This window comes from Puntigrus tetrazona, chromosome 7 (assembly GCF_018831695.1).
Source record: "Puntigrus tetrazona isolate hp1 chromosome 7, ASM1883169v1, whole genome shotgun sequence".
Taxonomy (NCBI): Eukaryota; Metazoa; Chordata; class Actinopteri; order Cypriniformes; family Cyprinidae; genus Puntigrus; species Puntigrus tetrazona.
Window position 1 is genome coordinate 28,838,938 of NC_056705.1, and position 24,518 is coordinate 28,863,455.

Below are 24,518 nucleotides of genomic sequence, written 5' to 3' on the forward strand. Positions count from 1 at the left end.
GTTGCAGCGCGCCTGTTGTTGTAATACATAAGAGTGAGAGAGTGTAGTGGGCAGGACGACTTATTCGTGTTGGGTTGATGTAGATTCGCATATAAAAAAAAAAAAATGTAATTACAATGCAAACTACAGCCCTTTTAACAGAATCACGGATGCAGCAGATCGAACTAGATAACACGGGGTCGCATTCATGTGATTATTAACACCCTTGTCATTAATGAAACTTAAAAAAATAAAACATACAGCTATATGTGACTGTACTGTGTTAATGAACCGAATGTTAACGAATCTAGAATGTTTTGCAAGTTCCTTGTATTTCAAGGCACCGCGAGAAAACCTTAAAGAATCACTTAATCGGTTCTTTGAAAGCGCTGTAAATCAACACTACTATTTTACATGTATTGCACAATTAGATTGAAGAAGCTGGTGGTGAATGAGCCATGCACTGTTCCACGTGCCTCAGAGGCAGCCCGGTGGTGACGTCAAGCAGCTTCTGCGACGCCCTCGAAGTCACGCGGCGCGCGGCGTGGCTCGCCGGAGCTGTATGGATGAATTCATCGCCCCGTCAGAGAAGCGTCATAAGCGGGCTGACCTCCATTTACCCGATTGGTAAAATTGGGCCGACCGCTCGCCAATGTCTGGCGAATATAGTTTGGAGACATACCGCATTAAGTAACACACAATAAGCAGCAGGCAGCCACAAAGTAGGATTCAATACTTTCTAAGGAAGTAAAAAAAAAAAAAAAAAAAAAAAAAATATATATATATATATATATATATATATATATATATATATATATATATATATATATATATATATATATATATATATATATGATTTCTTTTTCTATAATTCATCCACCTCTCTCATACACCTAGGACATAATCATTAACCAAATTATCTTCCTTCCCTCTTCTTTGGCAAAACGTGAGCCATTTCAGCTAACTTCACCCTACTAGACTGAATCATCACTGAAAAATTCATGGGCGAGAATTATTTTTTTACATATTTTTTATTTTACATTTTATTTTATTGTCATTATATATTGTTATTTACATGTGATGTCTATTTTTTTTTGTTGTAAGTATTTATTTTACGTTCTGCATTTAAATACATCTCTTTCTTTCTTCTTTGCACAGTCTTGGAATGTGCCAGAATAACATTTCACTATAAGTTGTACAAATAAAATCTTGAATCTCTTCCCCCAGTTCTTTAACTCAGTCAGGCTGAATCCCTAGCATCGTGCATTAGACTCATTCATCTTTTAAAAAAATCACATTTGTCTTTTGATCATGTTGTACAACTCCCATGATAGTTGCTACTGTAATTTCTTTGCCTCTGTTTAAATGTGTGACAGTAACATTGTTTTTGTTTTTTTCATCGACGCAGCGCCATCTACTGGTTACTCGTGGAACGTGTCTTTAAGGACCTCTTGGTGGAAGGAGAAACAGTCTCTAATTATTCTATAATTAAATGTTTAATTCATTTTTAGGTCTTTTTTGTAATAAAAATCATATTGCATTTTACATTTCTCAGTTCAGAATTGAAAACTACCTGTTCAGTCTTCACAGCACTGTGTTACTTGTGTACATCAAAAACAGTTGCAAATGCTTTGGTGCATCCATGGTATATGGATGCATATTATAAGGGTTCTCTGTTGATCAGTCTCACCCCCCCCCAACATTTAGACATTAGTTCACAGCATAAGTCTTTACATGCAAAATGTGTCAAGCATTTTCTATACTGTCCCATTAGACTTTTTTCCCCCCAAAACTGTCCTGAATTGGTAAATTGCTCCCAGGGGAATCTGGACTTTCTCATGAACTATAGCTGTCATCAGAACCGTAGCTGTAGTTTACATCAGAACATCCCTCTAGAGCCAGCTCTAGCTATATTGACAACGTGACTAAGCAATTAGACTCTTATCCGTACACAATGACACAAGGACACTGACATATTCATTGACGCAGATGTTTATTTTTGAAAGATGAACTAAGGATTTTGAGCAAGAGACTGTCTTTTGCAGGTAATCCATATCAAGGTTGATGTTCAAAGGTCAGTTAGTTTCTTGAAAGAAATAATGTTTTTATTCGGCAAGGATGCATTGCATTGTTAAAAAGTCACAAAAAGAGCATTATAATGTTAAAATATTTTTTAACCTCAAATAAATGGTTGTTAATAACCAAAAATATAATTGATAATATAATCAAAGAATTAAAAAAATAATGTTTCCACAAAAATATTAAGAAATGTGTTTTTAACATTGGTAGATATGAGAAATGTTTTCAAGTCAGCATACTAGAATGATTTCTGAAGGATCATGTGACACTAAAGACTGAAATAATGGTTGCTGAAAATTCAGCTTTTCTAGAAATAACACTATTCATGGCTTTACTGTATTTTTGATCAAAGAAATGCAGCTTTTCGAAAAGCAGTGTACATTTTAATGTGGCGACATTTAATATTTTTGTTCTGTTATGTTCTCATATCAGATTCATATGGATTCAGTGGCGCCACAGTCCCTCTGTGCATCGCAAGGCTCCTTTTTGAGCATTTATTTTGGTTGACTGGTTGACCGGTTTTCACGTTTCTCCTGCAGCTTCCCTGAGCAGAAGCTCTCTGGCGAGGTCAGGCCTCCCCGCGCGGGTCAAGCAGCGAGCCAGCACGGGGCATTTCACAGTCGAGGAAGGAAGGCCCCGTCTCCAAGCCATCAGAATGTGAAAGGCCTGTTGTGAGAGGCTGTGCGGGGCACGGAGTCGAGCGATCTGGACAGTGGAGCGACGGAGACGGAGAGACATAACAAGAAGTGCTGCATCGTCCTCAGTGAGCTCCCCGCAGAGCCACGATAACAGCCCATCTGAGAGAGGCTCTGGAAGACAAAGACCTAGCCTCGTTTTTAAACCAGAATGATCAGGCCAAAAATGGAGGGAAAATAGTTTAGGTGCAGTACGTTTCACATACCTGTTTGGCTGTTCTGCATGACCTTCACGCTCACAGGTTGAAAGACTGTTCTTGGATTCTGAGTAACAAAATCAACAACTATGACTTAGAAAGCACTGCAAAAACCCTTCTATTTCTTCGTCTTAGTGCTTCCGTCTTGTCTTGCGGCGCAAACATCTATATAACATTCTCCTATCAAGACCTCGCACTTTGCTTCTCAAATAAACTGAACTGCTTTCTAAAGGAGTGATTCACTTCGAGAATAAAACATTCTGGACAATTTACTTATTCCCATGTCATCCGAGATGTTCACGTCTTGCTTTCTTAATTTAAATGAAAATTAAGGTTTTCTCCATGGCTGACATCGACGTGAATCGAAGGGGTTGAAGGTCAAGTTTGCAGATGCAAGATCCCAGACAAGGGTCTTATCTAGCAAAACAATCAGGCAGTTTTTAAAGAAAAATACTAATTTCTGTAGTTTTTAACCACAGGGGCTCATCTTGCACTAGCTTGACGTATGCTTTATTTGGGAGGAAGTACCAACGGGATCTCGAACTCGTTGGCTAAGATTGAAGTACATTATAAGGAGAAAATTTTTATAAGGAGAATTTTTTTGTGACCGAAGGAAGAAAACAGTTGTACAGTTTCTTCCCACAAGCCATTATTAATCACACCTGAATGGTCTTCCTGTTCCATAGGCATTCTTGCACTTCATATTTATTGTTGTTTGTATATTGTGTTCTTGCACCGATTCTGTCTTTGCACTAGTTTGCACACTGAGTTTTGCACTCTACTCCCCTGCTGTTTGCACTAGTCTGCACACTTTGCACTTTATGTGGCTCTTAGCTCAGTATGTGAGTTTTTTTGTATTGTGTGTGACTTCATGTAGCACCAGGTCCTGGAGAAACCTTATCTCATTTCACTATGTACTGCACAGCTATACACTTGACCTGAAAAAGAAACTATTATGTATATAGTGAACTATACACTTCTTCACTTTACCTTGGGCAGAGTGAGCGGCAGCTGGCAAACAGGCTCTTCCAGAGAACAGTCCTTAGACACGGCCGCCCTGTCACCGTTCCAGATCAGCTCTTCTTTGGCAACCTTAAATAAACTGATTACACCCTTGTAGTGAAGAGAGCTGTAGTTGCCGAAGGGGTCCACTTCTTTTAATTTGAAATACAGTCGGTTCCTTCTTTGGTTGTGGAATGTGTTTACGTACGAATCTGTCTGTTCCTTGCCTGCGGGCTCTCCGACGGACACACACAGAAACGAGTAGAGACACATACTGGAGACACGGCACTTGATTTAAAGAAATGAATACAAGATTCGTTATCTACCATTGCAAGTTATATTCCCGCTGAACCGGAGCAGCAGCGGTTCTCCCTCCTTCATGGAGAGTTGAGACGATGGCTCTGGAGGGCCGCAGTAACCCAGGGCCTGGAGTTCAGACAAAGCCCAGCTAACATCTCTGCTGGGCAGGATGGCCACGACCGCACCGCTGGGGTCCAGACGCTCATGACAGAGCACAACAGTGACCGAGCAGCTCTTTATAGCTTCTTCCAGTTCTTCAACTAATGAAATCAGGTAGGAAGATTTTACCGGGGATTGAAGGCGAAGGACTATTAACCTGCAGAGGATGCAAAATGTTTCACTTTTATGCAATATTTTTAGATTACGCGTTGGGTCACACCGTACCTTTCGTAGGTCTCTGGTAGCTCAAAACTGACCAAGCTGTTCTGTACGTTCTTAACCGTGACTTCATCCAGAACCTTCCACCGGCTCTCTGTCCAGCCCAGCAGGGCAAGCTGCTCTTTATGAGTCTTTACTGAAGCACGATCGACCCTGCATCAGGAAAAAAAAAGCTTGTTTTATTTCTCCACTGATTTCAATATCATTTTTCGAGTTTAGGATGGGACTTTACTTGATCTGTCGGGGTGAGAGAGTGCCTGATGCCTGAGTGGGTCTGTCTGTCTCTTCTCCAGCTCTTCTCTTGTCAGAAATGAGAGGACAGGGCAGGCTAAGTGTCAAAGGTTGTCTGAGTTTAAGAGTTGATGGATGGCTTAAGTAAAGTAAAGGGGTTGAGGTGATTGCAGTATGGCAGGACTCATTTTTGGGTTTCAGAGAGGATAAAATAAAGGTGTCCACTGGCTGCACCTAAGGAGAGAGGAACAGAAAGTTTGTAATACACGGTATGCACTTAAACGAACAGTTTACCCAAAAGTTGTTTGTTTCACCCTCAAGTAGTTCATCCAAAACTAAATATAGATTTGAGGGTGAGAAAATTATGACCGAATTTTCATTTTTGGGTAAACTGTTCCTTTAAGCTGCCTTTTCACCATCTCTGACATAACAGATGGGAACATACTCGTTCAATCGCTGCTGTTTTTTTTCTATTTTTAACAACACAAACTGCACATAATCACACCCCAAAGTGTCTTATCTAGTTACAGTACATATTACAAACATACATTTTCAAAAAAACATTTAATAAACGAAAATGTTTTTTAGTATGGGTGTTTCCAGTTTACCCGGTAGAACAAAATATCTAAGTATCAAAACTAGTAGTAAATTTCGCAAATGATTTTAAAGAAATGCAAGTAACACATTCAGTTAATTCATTTTAAAGTTCTACTCAGAACTCTGACAGTTAGCAATATTTGGGTGGTTTTGAACAATAATGCCAAAATAATTGTTATTGTAATTAAATTATATTGATAAATAAATTAAGAAAGATACATTTATTTATATTTATTTAATATTTGAAAGTTTTTTATCACTAGAAAAAGTTTTTTTAAACACACTAGTGTTATTTTGTTTTGTGTGGATATATTCATTCATTCATTATTATTCATTATTATTAGTATTTTTTTTTATCATGGTGAATAAGTAATAGCTGCCATAATTACTGCCATGAAAATGTTGTAAATACGCTTATAAAGCGCAATGCATTATACTATTTTAAAAGCCTGCTAGTGAGTCATTCTTTTGGGAGAACACTTTTGCTCAAATTTGTAAAAGAATGACTCTAAAGGGTGTAATAATATGCTCTAAGTAAACAGAAAGCTAACAATCCTCCTCTTTGTCTCACAATTTTTCTTTCATTACTGATTTGCTTTAACTGTAAGCCCTCACAGATGGCGGTAACGTAGCCTGATTGAAAAGAAATTCTGAATTCACCGTCACTTGAGCGAAAACTGGTGCAGCGAAAGATCCAGGCAAATAGTCCAGACATATCCTGGAGTCCACACTGAGTTTAAGAGACAGTCCTGTCTTGGGAACCGTAAAGCTCTCTGTCCTCAGATGGGACAGAACTGCAAACACACCCAAAGAGTACACCCTGACCACTGCAAACGAACCCTGTTAAAAAAACCCCCACAAAACAGAAAATACACAATGCCGATAAATATCATATTAGCTACAACTAGGCACCTCCAATAAAGATCAGCCTTGTTGGGTTGCGAAACATCTATGTAATGTCTTCTGCCGGGACAAAATAGGAAACCAGAGCACGGGAAGAGTTTTATTACAAACCTTTTGTCCTCCATAGAAGCCCTCGGTAGATGTCGGAGTGACATAGCTAACTCTTTGTCCTGGATCCACAACTTTAACGGTGATCTCCCTGTAGTTCCCCTGGTAAGTCGCCTGGAAAGGCACTGCCACGGTGAGAGGAAAGGGACATTGCGCACGGCTGGAGGTTTGTATGCGGAGAACGTTGCTGACCAGCTCCTCGGATCCTGACACCATGAGGGAACTCAGACCATCGACCACCTCACAAGTCAAGGAGTTTGTAACTTCTGGTGGGGCGGTGATATAGACTCTGGGAGACTCTGAGGATCGGGTCCCGTCTGCGAGTCTGTGAGTCACCAAAGTTCAGGATGATTTATTTGATCGAGAATAAGCGAAAGTGCTATACATATTTTGCTTTTTGGATGTCGACAGCCTTACCCAACAGTATACAGTCTTTCACCCCCTTCTTCTCTGCTTGTCTGTCTGTCCTCTCCCTCTTTTTCTTCTTTCACCTCATTATTCGCATTCACGCGCTCCTTGGAGTCAGTCACCGAAGTGATATAGAGTGAGTCTAACCCCGTTTCCTCTTCCCCAGTGTTTCTGTGACGCAAAGTACAGCGCTCCTCTGGAAGTCCTGTAGACCGTACGCTTTCGAGATGGTCGTCGGCAAGATGCTGGTCCGTTGCTATGCTAATGTCACATGATTTGGGTTTTATTCGGTCGGCGGTATCCAGAGATCCGGTACTGGCAGGTTCATCTTTCTCCCCGCTAACTTCAGCAAGAAAAGCAATACCAGCGTCGAGCCTCCTGGTCATTACACTGAACTGGTTTACAATGACATGGACATCTTCCAGGACATTAAGAACGACATCAGCCACATGGTCTTGGTAAAAGTGGGATCCACAGGAAGCATCTAAAAAAAGACAATATGTAAGTCAAGTGTGCATGTTAAAAATGAAGTAAAATACACAATTCTTTAACACTTTAATTTGCAAACCTATTAGTTATCTACATGAATCAATGTAAAGTAACAACAAATTAAAAAAGTGACCAAGCAAAATTGCTCTAAAAGCCTAAAAGTTTTTTGTTCATGAAAGCTGCATTTATTTGATCAAAAATAGTGAAAATGCAATGATGTGTATTACAATTTAAAATAAGCGTTTTCTGTTTAAATATTTAAATTATCCTGTGTTTGCAAAGCTGAATGTTCTAGTCTTCTTGTCATTTATTATCAATCTTTTAAATAGTTGTGCTGCTTAATATTTATTAACAGCTTTTTTTTCATGATTTTTTAGATGAGTGAAAAAAAAATTAATTTGAAACATAAATCTCTTGAAACATTGTAAATGATTTTACTGTCGTATTTGATCGATTTGATGCGTTCTACACAATAAAAAAAATGAACAAAACACACTAGAGTTTATAGAGAGAGACCTGTGATTTTTGTAAAACATTTTATACTTATTTTGTTCACCTTTAAACTATTTTTATTTAGACTATTTTGTGCACTGCATAAGAATGCTATGCATGGCGGTAATCTGTCACAGTCAGGCCAATAAAGCTTTGAGACAAAGAAAGACGCACACACACACACACACACACACACACACACACACACAGAGAGTGCTCGGAAACGCTCTTTCCTTTACAAAGATCCCAGGCTTACCCACATCAGCTGTTGTCTCTCGAGACTCAGTGTCTGCGAGTGTGTGCGCCAAATTAGAGTACGTCCTGCACTCGGTGAGTGTGTTTGCTGTGCCGCAAAGAACCTCTCTCAGCGCACACATTCTCTGGGTGTGAAGCTCACAAAATGTCCCGAGGACCCGGAAAAGTCTTGTGTGAAGTCCGGCCGGTCTTTGGCCATCAGAGGAATCCTCAGGTCCTGTTTCTTCTCTTGCTTTTACTCGATGTAACACTCTCAGTTCCTCAGCGGTGTCTTGTAAGACGTCTATCAGGTCATTGTTATGTGAGAGTATTAATTTGTCGGCCGGATCTACCATATTTTCAAGTGTATTCATCAAGGGCCCTGGAGCATAAACGGTGGATCTGATTATTAGAGAAACAGCGGGTAATACACTGCAGCTATTCTCTCCGTCTCTCCTTCTCTCGCTTGTAACCCCGGTATTTACCAGCCAGGCCTGTAAAGTAGGGTCGTCATGGCAAACAGAAGGCGTGACTGGAAACAAAAGTGTCCCTTAGTGACGAGAAATTCTAAACAAGAGTAACGTCTACATCTGTGAATAGGTCCTGTCTCGTTCTGACCCAAATGAGGCACAGACACTGTAACGGTTCTTACATATATGTAGTGATATGTGTTGATATGTACTGTATGTTCACTGATGCTGCATTTATTTGATTAAAAAACAACCTTGCAATGTTTTAAATATTACATTTATTCCTGAGATGGCAAAACTGTATTTTTTAGCAGCAATTACTCCAGTCTTCAGCGTCAAACGAGCCTTTAGAAACAATTCTAATACGCCGATTTGATGCTCAAGAAGTATTTATTATTATCATTAATGCTGTTTTTCTTGCTTTATATTTTTGTGGAAACTGTGCTACATATTTTTAATGACCTTACAGTTCAGAGCAGGCTTCTGACGTTCACGAAAATGACATTATTTTCATAAAAGCTAAAATTCAAATAAAAAAAATGCAAAATATAACATTTACTATAGGTAAAAAAAATTTATATTTTGCATATGGCGTGAGAAAACGTTTTTAAATAGGCTAGGCTAAATAGGTTCAAATAAACATAGCTTATTTCTGAAAAGTTAAACCATCACTTCAACAAATGTATTGGGCATGCACGAAACCACTGTAGACAGCCACAGTAAATATTCTCAGATAGGACAGCCATGGAAGGAAAAAAATATTGCACAAAAAAAAGCAAAGGCGCTCTTAAAATGAAGTGTTGGAATTTGGCGCCATCGTGTGGTAGGATTTATGAATTGCAAAAAGGGCCACTTTGGGTGCTGACGGCTCTCATAAGTCTTCTAAGTCAAGCTTGTTCTATTACATATTTACATGATACATTTTATACCTCTGTCATGCATCTGCATTTATGTTTTCCTTCAACTTCAGGCAATTTCATGTTTGAGTGGACGTTTATTAAGCAGGCTTTAGCTTTTTTGTCTTAATGCATTATGACCTTCATTACGCCTTTATTACTTACTACTACTTGTAATTTGTATTTTATGTAAATGTAAAATGTTAAGATTAAAAAACATTTAATCTTAAAACGTTAATCTAAATGAACAAAAATAAACATAGTAGTCATTTTTTTTTCCTCGCAATAATTTTTTTCCCTTTGAGATTTGTTATACGTTATTTATTTTACCAAAGCGACAACAGATAATTCGTAACCATGCTGTAATTATTTTAAATGCACTTCTCAGATAAAGTATAATTTACACCGCTGTGATTTCAATCACAAAATACCGTATAACAACATCGCCAAGAAAGCGCAAGAGTACAGGAAGTGGTGTGATGCATGTTTTTCTAGTATTAATAATCAAAAGCAAGCAGCGCCCAAAATGCCCACAGTTGAAGAAATATGTCAATATGTCATATGTCAAAAAATACACTAAGTGCAAGGTTCTGGTATGACTCATAACATAGGCTAGTGCCACACATTTCTGACTTTTAGATGTTTTATATTGTGCTTCTACTTAAGGTGCAAACAGCGTTCATGCCAAAGAAGTGTTATCAGACACAGGAATGTCAATGCATTTAAATATATTCCAGCATCCGCGTTATTACGCGCTTTCGTTGGGTCGACCTGGCATGGGTTCCTGCAGAATCCGTCGCTGGAGGCGCGTCAAGCTGCAACACGCAGAACCGTGGAGAGATACGGGGTTTTACTCGTTCAAAGAGCGAGGAAGAGACGTTTTCGTGCAAATTGAGTTAATGAGCGAGATTATTCCAGTGCCATGTTATTTCAATTGCAGCTGGAGCGTGTCTCACGCCTGGGCGCGTGCCCCACATGTTCGCAGGGGTGAAGCGTTGAGGCGCGTCTGGCCGGGCACGAGGCGCGTCAGCGCGGCGCGGCGCAGGTAGGCGTGGAGAGCCGCGCGCCTTGACTCGAAATCCGGAACGAGCGCTGGATGAAAAAAAAAAAAACAACAAAAAACACAGCGCGAAGACCTTTTTAAACTAAGCAGAAAGTCGTCAGAAAGTTACCGCGGCAGTTTGACGGCAAGAAGCGCGGTTACGGTTTGAGGTACGTTTCGAGAAAAGACCTGCTTCGTTTTCTGTAACAAGATTTCGCTCTGAGCGCCTCGCTTTCGTTACAGTAGCTGTGCTGTTAGACTTAAACGGTCTTAAATCAGATTAGTTGAACAAACCGAGCGGGTTAGGGTGTTTTGTGTTGTAGTGTGTTTTGCTCGGACGCTCCTTGAGCAAACACTCCCTCGACTTCTTGATGTTGCGCTCATTCACTCGGCCGTCAAAACCAGAAAAAGTGCCAAAAGTTAAAAAAAAGTGTAAAGTTCTCACAAAATGCAATACCGATAACATTTGTCGACATAATTGATTGCCTAACAAATGCACGTGGGTGGAAAAATATTAACTTTGTTGTTAAACCAAGTCTGAACTGCTTTTTTTAACGTATGTTTTGTTTTTTAACATAAGCAAATAACAGACAGCTTTATGCCTTTTTGTGTTCCACGCTGAATATTTGATTGTATTGTGCCGCCGGAAGTATGCGTACATGCTGTGAAACATTTCTAATAGCTGGACTTTGGTCTGCAGTGGCGTATTTTTATGGAAGAGAAATGCCTGGTATGCACGACTCAAGAGTAAAGTGGGGACAACAGAGTAGCCAAGTGAAATATCTTCACACGCTTAAAGTCACACACTTAAAATGAAACCGTCATTATTTACTCACCCTCATAATGGCTTTCTTCCGCGGAACAGAAAAGGAGATGTTAGGTGGAATGACAGTCACCATTCACTTTCATAGACTGTCGTTCTGCCTAACATCCCTTTTTGGGTTTCGCAGAAAGACACGAGGGTGAGTAAATAAAAAATTGTGGGTGAGCTGTTCCTTTAAGTGCATTTTTGGTGTACATTCTTTACACTGTAATCACTGCGGTTTACAGTGGGAGTCAGGCACGGGCCTACGTGCTCGTGCTTGTTACGAAGACAAGAAGAGGGCATCGCAACATTTTTGTGCAGGTAAAGAGAGGGACATTTGTGTAGAATGTTACCACATACAAATGAATCCATGTGTTTAAGAAAAATCTATGCCAGATTAGGGTTTATGGTTTCGTGAAAGATTAAGGGTGTTCCGGTGCATTCAGAGGAACATTTTCTACTCGTAATGATTAACAACTGATGAACCTGTCTGTACTGGTTCAGCCAATTTCAAATGTGTGTCTAAAATCTATTTTGTGCTATTCTTTGAGTTTTTCAGAAACATTTCATTTAGTGTATTTTATGTCGCCCCACTTGGTTTTGTTTGCAATGCAAACAAGGTGCTAGAATTGTTCATCAAGAAGGCTATCTGTAAAAAAAAAAAAAAAAAAAAAATGTGATGTTATCATGAACTGCGTAGGACCAACACTGTGCTAAATAACAGATTGTGATAATTCTGTTAATGCATATACGACAACAAGCATGATTCACGGCTTTTATTGATTAGCTGCGGTGCTATGAAGACGTTGTTACTTTCTTGTGGAAAAAAGGTACCTTAAAGTCTTTCGATGGATGCACGTTCTCATCAGACGATAATTCACTGCACAGAACACGAACTGTGTTTATCCTTGCTACAAGTGAAACCATGTAGTCTGTTAATGTCAGATTTGAATGTTTGCTTGTTTGTTTTTTGCCTTGGATAGTTATTTTTTCCCCCATGGTTTTCGGAGATGAAGGCATGTCATGCAGTCTGAACAATCTGAATAATACGCCTCCTTCTGCCAAGTGACAGATGAATATTCAATCAAAACAACAGATATAGAAAGTATTTCCTCTCCTTTTTTAAAAGCCTTTTCTTTTGCTAACGATGTCCAATTATATGGTTAGTTAGATTTTATTATTTGCATACTAAATAGTTTTTTTCCCCTGCTGTCTGCAACTGTCACTGAACTGTAACTCATTTCAGAGAGAAAACCAACGCATTGGAGGGATATGCTGCGCTACGCTGTAATTCATGAAAGACGTGTCCGTGTCTGAACTGGTAAAACTCTGATTCATGTCAGCGCAGGTTCAGAGTTTGTGAAAGCACTGGTTTGTGCCAAAGCTGCAATGTTTTAGCCAGCTACCCAGACACAGATTTTCTGATAAGTTAAACAAGGCTTAAACTGATCTGGAATGCACCCCTTTAGGGTGTTTTCACAGTTGGTCCCTTTTCAGGGGTCCGAGTCGGGTTCGCATGATTTTTGGCCCATGTGTGAACTCTCCAAACGATCTCGGACCCCTCAGAAGCCAAACTGAGCCGAGACCATCCCGGGAGACGGTCCGAGTGCAGTTCGCTTTCGGCTGAAGGTACGGTTTACTAAAGAGGCGCATCGTGAACGCACATCTCACCGGGATCACTTGATTTTTCCATTCACAAATTCTGATGTAGTTTGTAGTCTCCTACAATTGAGCTGCTTCTGGTAGATCTCTACAAATCATTTGCTTACAACGTGCAAACATTTGTTTTAATTTCAACCGCTTCCGAACTGTTCAAGAGAGTTGCAGCTGTGCTCCTGACTTTTTGATGCCTATAGTGAGCTCGCACACCAGCTGGAAATGAACTACACACTCTACAAATTGTCAAAAACACCAACGGTTCACATAAACACAGTTGTTTTAGTCTCGGTCGAAAGAAATGTGTATCAGCCGATCTGTGCTGTATGGTAGCCTGCAGCAGCCTAATATGAGAATCGACGGAATCATGCATGCATTTTATATGCATTTTATTCTGTTTATTTATTTTTATTTGATTAGTACATTTCTTTCTTAAACGGTGCATTTAGGAATACATGTCCTGTACTTGGCAAATTTAAAGCAGTTAATATTATTTTATTTGTCCAATACATTTTTTTTCTATATCAGTATCAGTAAGGTTTGAAATTTGAAAGGCTGGAATTTTCTTTTATTTCATTTCATGGTGTTCTGTAAATCGTGCTTTTTACAGTCATTTTACAGTTTAATATATTACCATAGACGCTGCCCCACCCCAGTTCTATGACATTCATTTTTATTTGTGCAGGTCTTATGAAAACAGGCTTATAAAGTCATATATTCGAGTATAAAAATTCTGCAGAAACCCTGTGTGCTATAAGATAAACACGATTACGTAAACAAAGCAAACAAAGGTGTACAAAACATATTTTTGTACAAAAGATGAAAATTGTCAGGTTTTGGAGGTCATGGTGTCACTCATCAAATAGCGAACGTGATTAGATCCTAAACGCAGCAGTCTGAATTCAAACCTCTTTCAGGCTTAAGTGGATCAAAAAAGGTTCTGAATAGCCACAGTGAAAACACAAAGAAAACTGGGTCCTTTTTCACTTTGTCCACCACTTGGTTCACTTGTTTTTTGAGGTACTATTAAACGTTTAGGTAGAGATTACAATAGATTTAGTACTATATATTTAGTAACCTAATACAATGAATTACTGTATTGAGTAATGGAATTTAATTTCCATCTTATTATTTTTACGATTCATTTTCTTCTTAATGTTTATATATATATATATAAAGATAAAGAAACATTTACATAAGTTTCAATAATAAATTGTAAAATGTGGCCCATATTATCACTGGTTTATTTTAACGATAATTCAAAAAACTTTACTAAGCAACATAAAAGTTTTACTCAACATATTAAAAGTTTTAGGTTTCTAACTTTAAGAAATGACGAGTAACAATATATATTATAGCATTTTTGAAGTTGAAGTGATTTCAATATTTGGTAATACGTTTGTAAGAAATGTATCCAAAATGAAAAAAAGACAGAATTTCAGAAAAATTAAACACATTTCACAGGGCAGTATTTTGGTGAAAAATGTATAACTTAATAAATTGTGAACATCTTATGCATTTAGTTAATTTGAAATCTTTTTTGATTATTAAAATTAACTTTTGAAAAAAAAAAGAAGAAATTCAAGTGATTTCCTAACGCTCGTTTTATTTGCCAATGCAACACTGCCAACAACAACTTTGACGGCACCTAAATATCCATATAAATATTCATAACCTACTCTGTAACTTTAAGCTATTTCTCATTCCGACAATCATAAGCTTAAAGGCAAATGGGACCATGCAAGCTATTCTGTTTTGTCGTTAACATTTATTACTGAGTAACAAACATTCATTTAATATCATCCGTATATCCTCCCAGTATATAGCATTAAAAAAAGTATGCTAATGTCATGTTAAGGGAATAGTGATATTATAGGTTAGTATAGACACTTATCTAGAATTAATAAAATGACTAGACATATTATAATAAAAAAAATACTAAAATGCGTTTTGCAGTTCTCAGACTCGCTGGAATGCGACAATATAATCATTTCTTTCTCCACTTGATGCAGTGCGACACAACAATCTTGTGTATATATATACAATAATTTTACAGTAAGTACAGTAAGTTTAAAAGCAAAATACCACACAAGACTTATTATTTATATTTGAACCCAGTGTTGTTATTTTAGCTAAATGAAGAAGCTTTGCTGAGAAATAGAGAAGTGGAGAACACCAGGGAGTACTGAAAGTGCTCTTCAAATGTTGTTGAACTAATATTCACATCTCTGATAAAGTTTACTGTCGCTTTATTTAAACAAAGAATGATTAAAGATTCTTATGAAAATCTTAAATGATTTTTAAAGTGAAATGCTGCTGAAATGGGAATATATATATATATATATATATATATATATATATATATATATATATATATATATATATATATATATATATATATATATATATTATTTTTTCAGAATAAAACCAGAACATAGCTCATGTAGCCGAAATACTATTGTCTAGTTTGGAGTAGTAAACATGGTTTTCATGTACATAATTTAGTTATGAAAGGCAACTGCAATCATTTTCCATAACCAAAGGGACTACCTAAAATTTACAGGAGTTAGAAACAAATTTTGAGAGTGTGTTGATTTGATATACGCTATTTGAACATCTAGTCATTTATCATGCCTTTGCACCTGTCAGTCTGAGTACATTTACACTGTGATTATACCAAATTTTTATAACATGGAAGAAAATAGATACATTTTGTCAGTGAGACTAAAGATTTAGAGCAGCGGACGGCTAGTTGTCTGATTATACAAACACTATCCCATTTATTCTTGTCTGAATAAGATCTGAATCTGCATAGATTTAGAAGTTTAGTTTTGAAATTTGATGTGACAAGCCAAATTAGTCTTGAAAAAAGGGTTTTGTAACCACTGTCTATATATCATTTTCTATCCCGATTTTATTGTAGGAAATTAAATACCAGAAAATAGCCTTTTCAAAATGTCACACCAGTTGGTGCCGATAGCCTTGTGGGCAGTGTGTCAACATGGGCTTCCCGTATTTCAATCCCGGCTCTCGGACCTTTCCTGACCCACCCCCTCACCCTGTTGCTTACTTCGCTTCCTTCTCACTACTGCCCTATCAGTAAGCAAGGCCAAAATACCAAAAATAGATCTTTACAAAAAAACATTGCACCAAATAGAAGAGTCCAGATATGAGAGCACTTCCGGGATTCTTCCACTGTTATTTACTGTTGCTTAGCAAAATGGTCTGTTTGTATGTGACAGCAAGTCATATTTTTATGTAACAACATCGTGCGTCTATGGGTACATTTGACAAATTTATGGCTTGGCCGGCTGACAAATGCTAACGTTTGAGTCTGAGCAGGCGCAATAAATGCTGTTCATTAAAATTCAATTGTTTTCAAAAATTTCAAACAAAATAATTGTCTTGGTGGAAACAGTCCTTTAGCGTAGATTCATGTTGCAGATGACACACAAGCAGTTGTCCGTTCCCTCTGAAGAACAGACTTGTTAAAAGTCCGATGTATAAAAAGGTTATTTTTATCCCTCAATTTCCAGGGATATGAAGTATGAGATATAGATAGTGGTTACAAATAAAAAATAAAAAATAAAGACCATTCTTTTAAGATTAATTTGGCTTGTTGATTCAAAGGTTGAATCTAGATTTTAAAATCTGAGTAGCCTATTCTTTTTAAATGTAAATCTTATACTGCTCATAAAGAAGTGTGTTTTATAATTTATCAATCCCACTTTGTTGGAAGCAGAATTGATTATTTCTGGAGAAGCACTGATCGTAAGAAAAGACTTTACATATAATCTCAGTTTCAGCATTTTATTATGCCATACTTATGGCACGTATGTGTTCATGCATATGACCTCCACAAATTCTGTGTTATACATACGCAGGTATTTGTGCTAAAAAACTTTCAAATGTATCAGATTTCTTTTAATTAGCACCTCAAGATAATTCATATACTTACAGTTTGGTTGCTCAATACTCAATGCTCAATAAACTTGTTTGTTTGTTTAATGCAAAGAAAATTATTTACAAACACAAATTTATTCTCCCTAGGGTGTGTTCCTACATCTTCACAAGTTCAGTTGTAACCTCAGATTAACCTCGTCATCCAATGGCTTACGGTAGACTTCATGACCACTGAAGACCCCCGTGTCTAGTCTTCTATGGAGCCTGAACAGGAAATTACTTGGTGGCTGACCAATCTGCACCTGCCCCAGTATGCCTCCAGCTTCTCCCGGGCTGGCTACCGTTGCCTTAAGGACCTCAGGAGCATTACTGAGGAGAAGCTTCTCGAGATGGACAATATTCCCACGGGACACCGGCGGAGGATCCTTAGCAGCCTGGAGACTCTGATGATGGAAATAGATGGAGGGAAAGTGCCAGTGAAAAGAAAGCCAATGCCAAGACCTAGACAGGTGTTTCCCAAGGCTAACCAGAGAGGAACGTCCTTTCAGCATTCTCAGGGCAGTGACATTCAGATGGCAAGACAAACTCTTCTTTCGCAGACTATTGCTTATTCAGAGCGGATGGCCGTTGGATCTCATACACTTCCTAGTGCTACTGTTTCCTCCAGCTCTAGCTCTGCCTCTGAGCATGGCAGCAGCGAATCACTGGAGAACTTTTCAGAAGAACCTATTCCAGATCAGAATAATGACTTTTCCTCAGAAGGAGCTTCTGTAAGGTTTCTGGGAGAAATGGTTGAAAATGAAATATATGAGCAGTGCACCTTCACTAAAGAGTCCTATGAGCCGAGGTCCACCCGCTCCTATAAACTACGACACAGGCCTGTTCCAGAGATCCCTGAACATCCCTACATACCTCCTTATGACTGGTGAGTACATATGTAAATGAATGAAACATTTACAAATAGAGCTACACGATTAATCGTATGCAGTTGTTATGCGTGTGTCGTCCTGTGATTAGTAATGACTGTCCATCACCATTTTAAACGGAGCGCCATTTACTACACAGAACGTCGTCCCCTGACGAACTGCATTTGATTATGAACGTGATATTTTTCTAGCTTGTCAGCGAACTACGGCTCTGTGTAGCAAATGGCGCTCCATTTAAAAGCAGGTGATGGACATTCGCTACTAATTTCATTAGTGATGCAATGAAATGGTTTGTGTGTTTTTTCCTCCAAGGTTTTCATTTAGCCAAACACAGAAATTAAAAATAAAGCTTCGGTAATTCAATTTAGTCAGTTGAACTCCATATGCTCTTCAGGGGGCGATTTTTCTTGGATTATAATTTACACCATTTGTAGTAAATTTCTTTGGCAGCGAGCCAAATGAGCCATTTTTGGTGTGAAAGTGTGTTCAAAGTGCTTTTCAACAAAATAGTTCCTGACACAGACAAATTGTGTGCAACAGAGCGGCACTAATCTGTTTTGGTCAATGATTTCATCCCTCTAAAACTTTTGTTTTGGCCTAAAATCTATTTTTTGAAATAAATTTCCATCAAATGTTTTAGGATGCTGACACAGCGACACACACACACACACACACACACACACACACACACACACACACACACACACACACACACACACACACTCTGAATAGAATGTCATAAATAGGGGTGTGATGAGACACTTGACGACATGAGACGATACACAGTATTGGGTTCACGAGAATTAGAGAAGACAATATTTTCACATGTTTTTTTATAGAAATCTCGAATTATGAAACATAGTCTTTTATTCGAATGAATGTCACAAAATGCAAATGCATTTGGACTGCACCTGATTTGTTCAGACAGCTGATTTATTCAGTAAGGTTTAGTTTAAAGCTGTTTTTCTGATGAAATTGAGCAAAACATAACATCGACAGTAAAATCTACCATAATGTTATCTTCTTGTTTATTGAAACTGTTTATCGTGTCATAAGATCTTGTCACATCCCTAATCATAAATCATAGTCATGTTATTTACAGTAAAACTGAAAGTCTGAAACGTAATAGAAGAGTCAAATTTATTAGACTTATTTTTCCTGCATAATGTCACTTTTCTGATTTGGTTTTGATAAATGATCTGGTTCTAATGCATGCCAAATCAAGTAATAAGCATTGTGGCCAAATTTCATATTATAAATCGTATATTACGAGGTCAACAACATCTGACAAATTAAAATGAAACACAGTAATGCATCTTAAAAATTTTTTTTTTCATTATTGTGGTCTTGCAACATTACCAAACCTATAATACAGTTAGAAGTATATGACATTTTACATTATTTTTACAATAAAACATGGAAGATAGGGAAAGAAATCAGTGTAATTTTGTAACGTACAACAGTGAAAGGGATGTTAAATGATTAAAATACTAATGAAATACTAATGAATTCATGCTGTGTATGCACAGCTAGACAATTTTTTCCTTACGAATTATATAAATATACAATACCTATTTCTTCAAAAGGTTTGTATGAAATAGGCTATTTACCTGTGAATGATCTTCTTAAATATCCATGTCTCAATTGTGAAAAACATCAGTTTTTTTTTTTTTTTATACATATATTTAACTTTCATCAAACATTTTTTTTTTTTATTAAAAAATGTAAGGGCTGTAAAATACTTGATCTGAAAATTAATGCACAAGAAATCGTAAAATGGTTATAGACAGATAATTATTAATGCAACAGATATTACACAAAACAGATAATGCAAAAGGTAATGCGAACCTGTATTTAATGCCAACCTAACATAATTACATCGTTAAATTGTACAGTTACAGTTAGGAATAATGTTATCAAGTAAAATGAACAGTCGCAAACCATGCGATTTTATAAATAGCAGTCAAAACCAAATGAACTCTCAGAAACTATACAGTATTGCAGTTTTTGTGTTTGAATGAAGGATTGACTAACCATTGACGCTGAACCACATAATCAACAGAAGAAACAATGCAGCGATCTCCATGTTGTATCTTGATGAATTTCCACATAGAGATACGCAGTAACATGAGGTGGTTTTCTCATGTCTTTAACATAGCACTATCTGCTTTTTAATCTGAAAAACATTCTATGAATGACTGTGCAGTTTATAACATCAAGCTGAGTGTGGGTATTGTGGGTGGAAGAGGGTATTGAGTTGTGGGTATATTGAGTGTGGAATATAACACTGTTTATATGCTTTCCTTACCTAAATTTTCTGCTAGTACCTTTGGGTTTCACACTCTAACCTTAGGTTATACCTCAGCTGCCTAAACCACCTGCAGAGTATTCTGATAGTGCTGTTTACTGCTGTCACACCATAGAAATTGCATATATGACATTAAAACAGAGGAACATCCCAGCTGAAGATAATGAGGAAAATTACAATCTGCAAGTATGGTCGATGCCACTTAATTTAATAAAATAAATAAATAAAATAAATAATAAAAAGTGACCCACATGTGCCAGAAAATGGTAGATATTATTTTTTGTTATTGATATTGATATTATTTTCATTTTATTTTTCATTTTGGGAGATGGTGCAAATTACACTGTGTTGGAAGTGTTCATGACATCCAAAAACAAATGGCAAGAAGTAGCCTACGTAATTCCTCCTATATCACATTATACAGGCTAAGTAGTGCTGGTGGAAGAATTCAAGTGTTTTGAGCGACCCCATATGACTAAAAGTGCCCTCAGTTGAAAAAAAAAACTAGCACTTTTCCTAAGAGATGCTTGTCCTTTGGTGATCAGTGCATGGGTGTACTGTGTAGTCACTAAATGGGACTGTAAACTGTTGCTTGCTTTGTATCCGTTCAAATGCACAAAACATTCACACTTTTCTCCTTACAAATGCGTGTGCAGGAATGTGGCAGCAAACAACAATGACCATCTCACAAAGTCTGAGGGACCCACCTGCCCCAAAGGCAGTCAGAAAGGTACACCGCAGTTTATTTCAGCTTCAGTGGTTTATATCTTTTGTTCTGATTTGTGATTGAGTCATTGAGCCATTTTTTTTTACCCTTTTAAAAAAAATGGGATGCCGTCTCTCTGTGGAATATGCTTTTATCTCCTCATGCATGCATGTGGAGAAGCCTAGTTTGCCAAACTTGCAGCAGCTTGCTTGTGTGTGTGTCTTTGAAACTGCCTTTGGCTTTGAAATGCTCCATTGTGTCCCCGTTCCGAACACAACGCAGTGTTTGTAATTGTGGCAGGAAAGGTGCTTTTAGCGTCCTAGAGGAATAGTTTGGAAATTGTTTCAGAGAGGTGTGTGTGTGTGTGTGTGTGTGTAGTCGGGAATTGGGAGTTACACACCGACGTCAGAAACCAGGCTTAGGTGTAAAAGTGGTTTAATAATGCCTATATCTACTAGATCTACAACCCAATTCTGTTCTTACTCTCTGGAGACTAAAAATGTAACAGAAAGGTAGATGAAGTTTTAGAGGAAAAGTTTTAAGGACTGGGAGCAGGGAATTAGTTTGCAGAAGTTGATGATCAGAAAATACAATGAGAAAAATCAATGTTTAATCAACAGCTTTATAACATTTTGGCCTTCATGTTAAGGATAACGGCAAAGAATGGGGCAAAGAAGGAGAGCCTCGCATGCATTTCCAAATTCTCAGTGAGCGATTTACACAATTATCCTGAAACGGGTTCTTGTAGAAAACAGGGCAGAGAGAAAGAGAGAGGGAAAGAGAGAGTGAGCGTATCATCTGTAGTTAGAAGGTCAGCTCTTGATAATGATAAACGATAACACAGATCTGAAATGACACCTTTGCTACTGGGTTAAGATGTGATACAATACAGTACAGTTCTATCATAGATAACATAGCAGCGTCTAGATCAAACACTCTACAGTAGGGTCTTATCTAGCGGGGGGCCCTGTCTATTAGCTATATATCTATGTGTGTGTCTGTCCGGAGGGAACAGTCTGGAATTCATGCTGCCCCTTACTGTCTCCGCAGAGATATGGTGGTCATTTGTCACCTTGACAACCAGTCACCCAAGCTGCTCTCTCTTTGGTACATTTTCCAAGCTGGCTGCGCTAAAGGACAATGTGTGGGATCTCATTTTATGCTTGTTCTTTTCTCTCTCTGCCTCGTTCTTTCTTTGTCTTACTCTTTCTCCTTTGCCCTCTCCCTAGAATCGAACCACAAAACCGCAACCTGCTTTGTCATAATGATTCATTCCTGTTGTGTTAATTACAGCATCACTTCAAAGGACCTTGTCCCCCATTGCCCCATACGGAGAGCTTTTTCTGTACAATTCAGCAGAAAAGGAACCGGTGAGTGCATACGAATCCTGCCAGGGCTGGAATTTATGTTAAAATAAACGTTACATATAAAGTAACACAATTTACGGTGACCTCACATGCAGAGCACATGTTACAGATTTAGTAAGGCCTCTTTCACATCTGAAACATTTGTTTTTAGAAACCACCTACTAGCTATATATGTGAATCTGTCCCGAAGAAACACCTTATTAAAAATATATTCTAGAGTGTTTAGCGTACGAAGAGCAGTCTGATCAATCTGTACAGTGAAACAAACCGTGTTATAATTTAGAACTGCAAATGTGTTATGTAAAAAGGCCCTGTGTCTAATTCTGTTATACTTATTACAATTGCTTTTGTCTTAAATGGGTGCACTGCAAAAATGCTGTCCTAACAAGACTGTGATTCTCACTCTTACTGATAAATTATATATATGCAACACATTACGGTACGATTAAATCCCTTTAGTGTACAGGTCTTGAGAATGCCTTAAGACATTCATAACGAGGGCGAACTGCATTTGAAAAGAAAACAGAATTAAAAAAATGAACATGCTTTTAGTTTCATCTTGGTTGCTTTTGTTTTTTTAGGATGTGGACAACGATGTTATGTCCAGTCAAGGAATAAAAGAAAACCTGGATCAACAGAAGTCAAGGTGAACGGTTTGGTGAACTTCAGTGTAATTTTGCCTATTTTTTAACAACCTAATTATAAAATAATACACTTGTACATGAAGTCTTTTAATTCTTGTTGATTTGAGCGAGTTTAAAGTGCCCCAATTATGAGTAATGAAAAGTTCACATATGCACACTATGCTATTATTTTATTAAGACTAGTTAATTTTTTTAGAAGCAAGCAGACACAAAACCAAGAAAGACCACACAACAACAAGAAACGAGGGGTTTCCAAGCAGCATTATGTCCATGATGATGATGACGATTACTCCACTGTCCAAGAATCCACGCTTAGTCAGCGATTGGCTGATGAATGCTCGTTTAAACATCCTACACCACCTACTCTTCATATGAGCACTGGACCATCTATGGGCATGCCACAAACAGATGTGAAGGACATATACAGTATGGCACAAAATGACCTACCAGGCATACCGAGACCAAACCTTCCTTCTCTAGCAGAAGTTTCCATTTCTCCTTATGCCTGTTTCTTTGGGACCCGTACTGCTGCAGCCAAAGGAGGCTGGCTAGACAAACTCTCTCCTCAAGGGTAAGGACCACGCAGGTAGACTTTTTTCTTTTTTTTTTGAGAAGTCAAGTACTAAATCACATAACAATGTCTCAATGTTAAGGAATAGTTTTCCCCAAAATGTTGTTCTCCAAACACTGTTATTTTATATTTTGAACAGAGAAGGTGCACTTTATGCAGCTCTTTGCCATTTAGTTCATATGTCTTTATAAATATAAAAGTAGTCTGCATGACTCATGCACTATATTTTAAGTCTTCTGAAGCCTCACGACAGCAGGAAACTACTTCACACTACAGTGAGCTGACTGCAAAGTGCCCAAACCTTTTGGAGTTGTAATTCTCATGACACAATATGCATTTCTCATTTAGCAGGTTTGATTACTAAATGCTCCAGTTCTAAGAGCAGTAATGTGTTCCTGCTTGCCATGTGACCTTAAGGTTATCCAAACAATAGCTGCTGCTTGATATTAAATTATTTATTCAAATTCAGATAATCAAATGATGTTGACTTTTTGTTTTCTTTATTAGCTTGACATCACATGTTGAATCTGTAATTGCAAAGTGACCTTATTCCGCTTATCTTTGAATATAAATGGAAATATTGTTATTGAATTGGTTTTTAGTTATAAATTTCCCCCTTGTTCAAAAGCTTGGGGTCTTTTTTTGAATGTATGATGGTTTCTTTAAAAATATTAAGCAGAACAGCTGTTTTTAACATTGATAATAATAAGAAATGTTTCTTGAGCACCAAATCTGCTCAAGATATTCTAATAATTAGAATTATTATTAATTCTATTTTCTATTTCTATCTATTTTTATCAAATAAATGCAGTCTTGATGGGCAAAAGAGACTTCTTTTAAGAACACGATAAATCTAGCTGTGGTTATACTGTGTATAATTGATGAAAACAAGTGTACAGTGCTTCAGGGGGCATTAACTTTCTACATATACTTCACACTTTATTTTTGTATCTGTTTTTAGACATGCTTAACCCACTTGTAAAAGTGGCCTTCCTGTTTTAGTTTTTTTCCCTCTTCCTCCTTTTGCTAGTTGACACACCACGCAGCCAAAATTATTCAGTTTGTTTCATATGTGATAATAAATTGACAAATGACATTGACAGTCAGTTTAATATTGTAACATGAATAATGA

The 24,518-nt window shown here is 37.6% G+C and overlaps 2 protein-coding genes across 5 annotated transcripts in view; one reads left to right on the top strand and one right to left on the bottom strand.

The window, feature by feature from the left end:
- Positions 1-1,969: 1,969 nt before the first annotated feature.
- dthd1 (death domain containing 1) lies at positions 1,970-8,736 on the bottom strand. The gene is made up of 10 exons (XM_043244641.1): positions 8,115-8,736; positions 6,887-7,361; positions 6,473-6,794; positions 6,119-6,298; positions 4,863-5,095; positions 4,637-4,783; positions 4,279-4,568; positions 3,941-4,188; positions 2,960-3,017; positions 1,970-2,882 (listed from the first exon to the last, which is right to left on the bottom strand). Exons 1-10 carry the CDS (start codon positions 8,464-8,466, stop codon positions 2,581-2,583), a joined length of 2,607 nt encoding a protein of 868 aa, XP_043100576.1. The 5' UTR covers positions 8,467-8,736; the 3' UTR covers positions 1,970-2,580.
- A 1,397-nt stretch (positions 8,737-10,133) lies between these two features.
- arap2 (ArfGAP with RhoGAP domain, ankyrin repeat and PH domain 2) overlaps positions 10,134-24,518 on the top strand; it is a 77,880-nt gene continuing 63,495 nt past the window's right edge. The window contains exons 1-6 of one of the 4 annotated variants that reach the window (XR_006251374.1): positions 10,134-10,670; positions 17,012-17,789; positions 20,755-20,828; positions 22,098-22,174; positions 22,753-22,817; positions 23,012-23,386. Coding sequence is in view for 3 of the 4 variants with exons in the window: in XM_043244638.1 (XP_043100573.1) it covers positions 17,122-17,789; positions 20,755-20,828; positions 22,098-22,174; positions 22,753-22,817; positions 23,012-23,386 (1,259 nt within the window). In the remaining variant the exon portion in view is untranslated. Of the gene's footprint in view, positions 10,671-11,538; positions 11,627-17,011; positions 17,790-20,754; positions 20,829-22,097; positions 22,175-22,752; positions 22,818-23,011; positions 23,387-24,518 lie in introns of those variants that run through there. The other 3 variants (XM_043244640.1, XM_043244638.1, XM_043244639.1) reach the window with 3 other exon arrangements.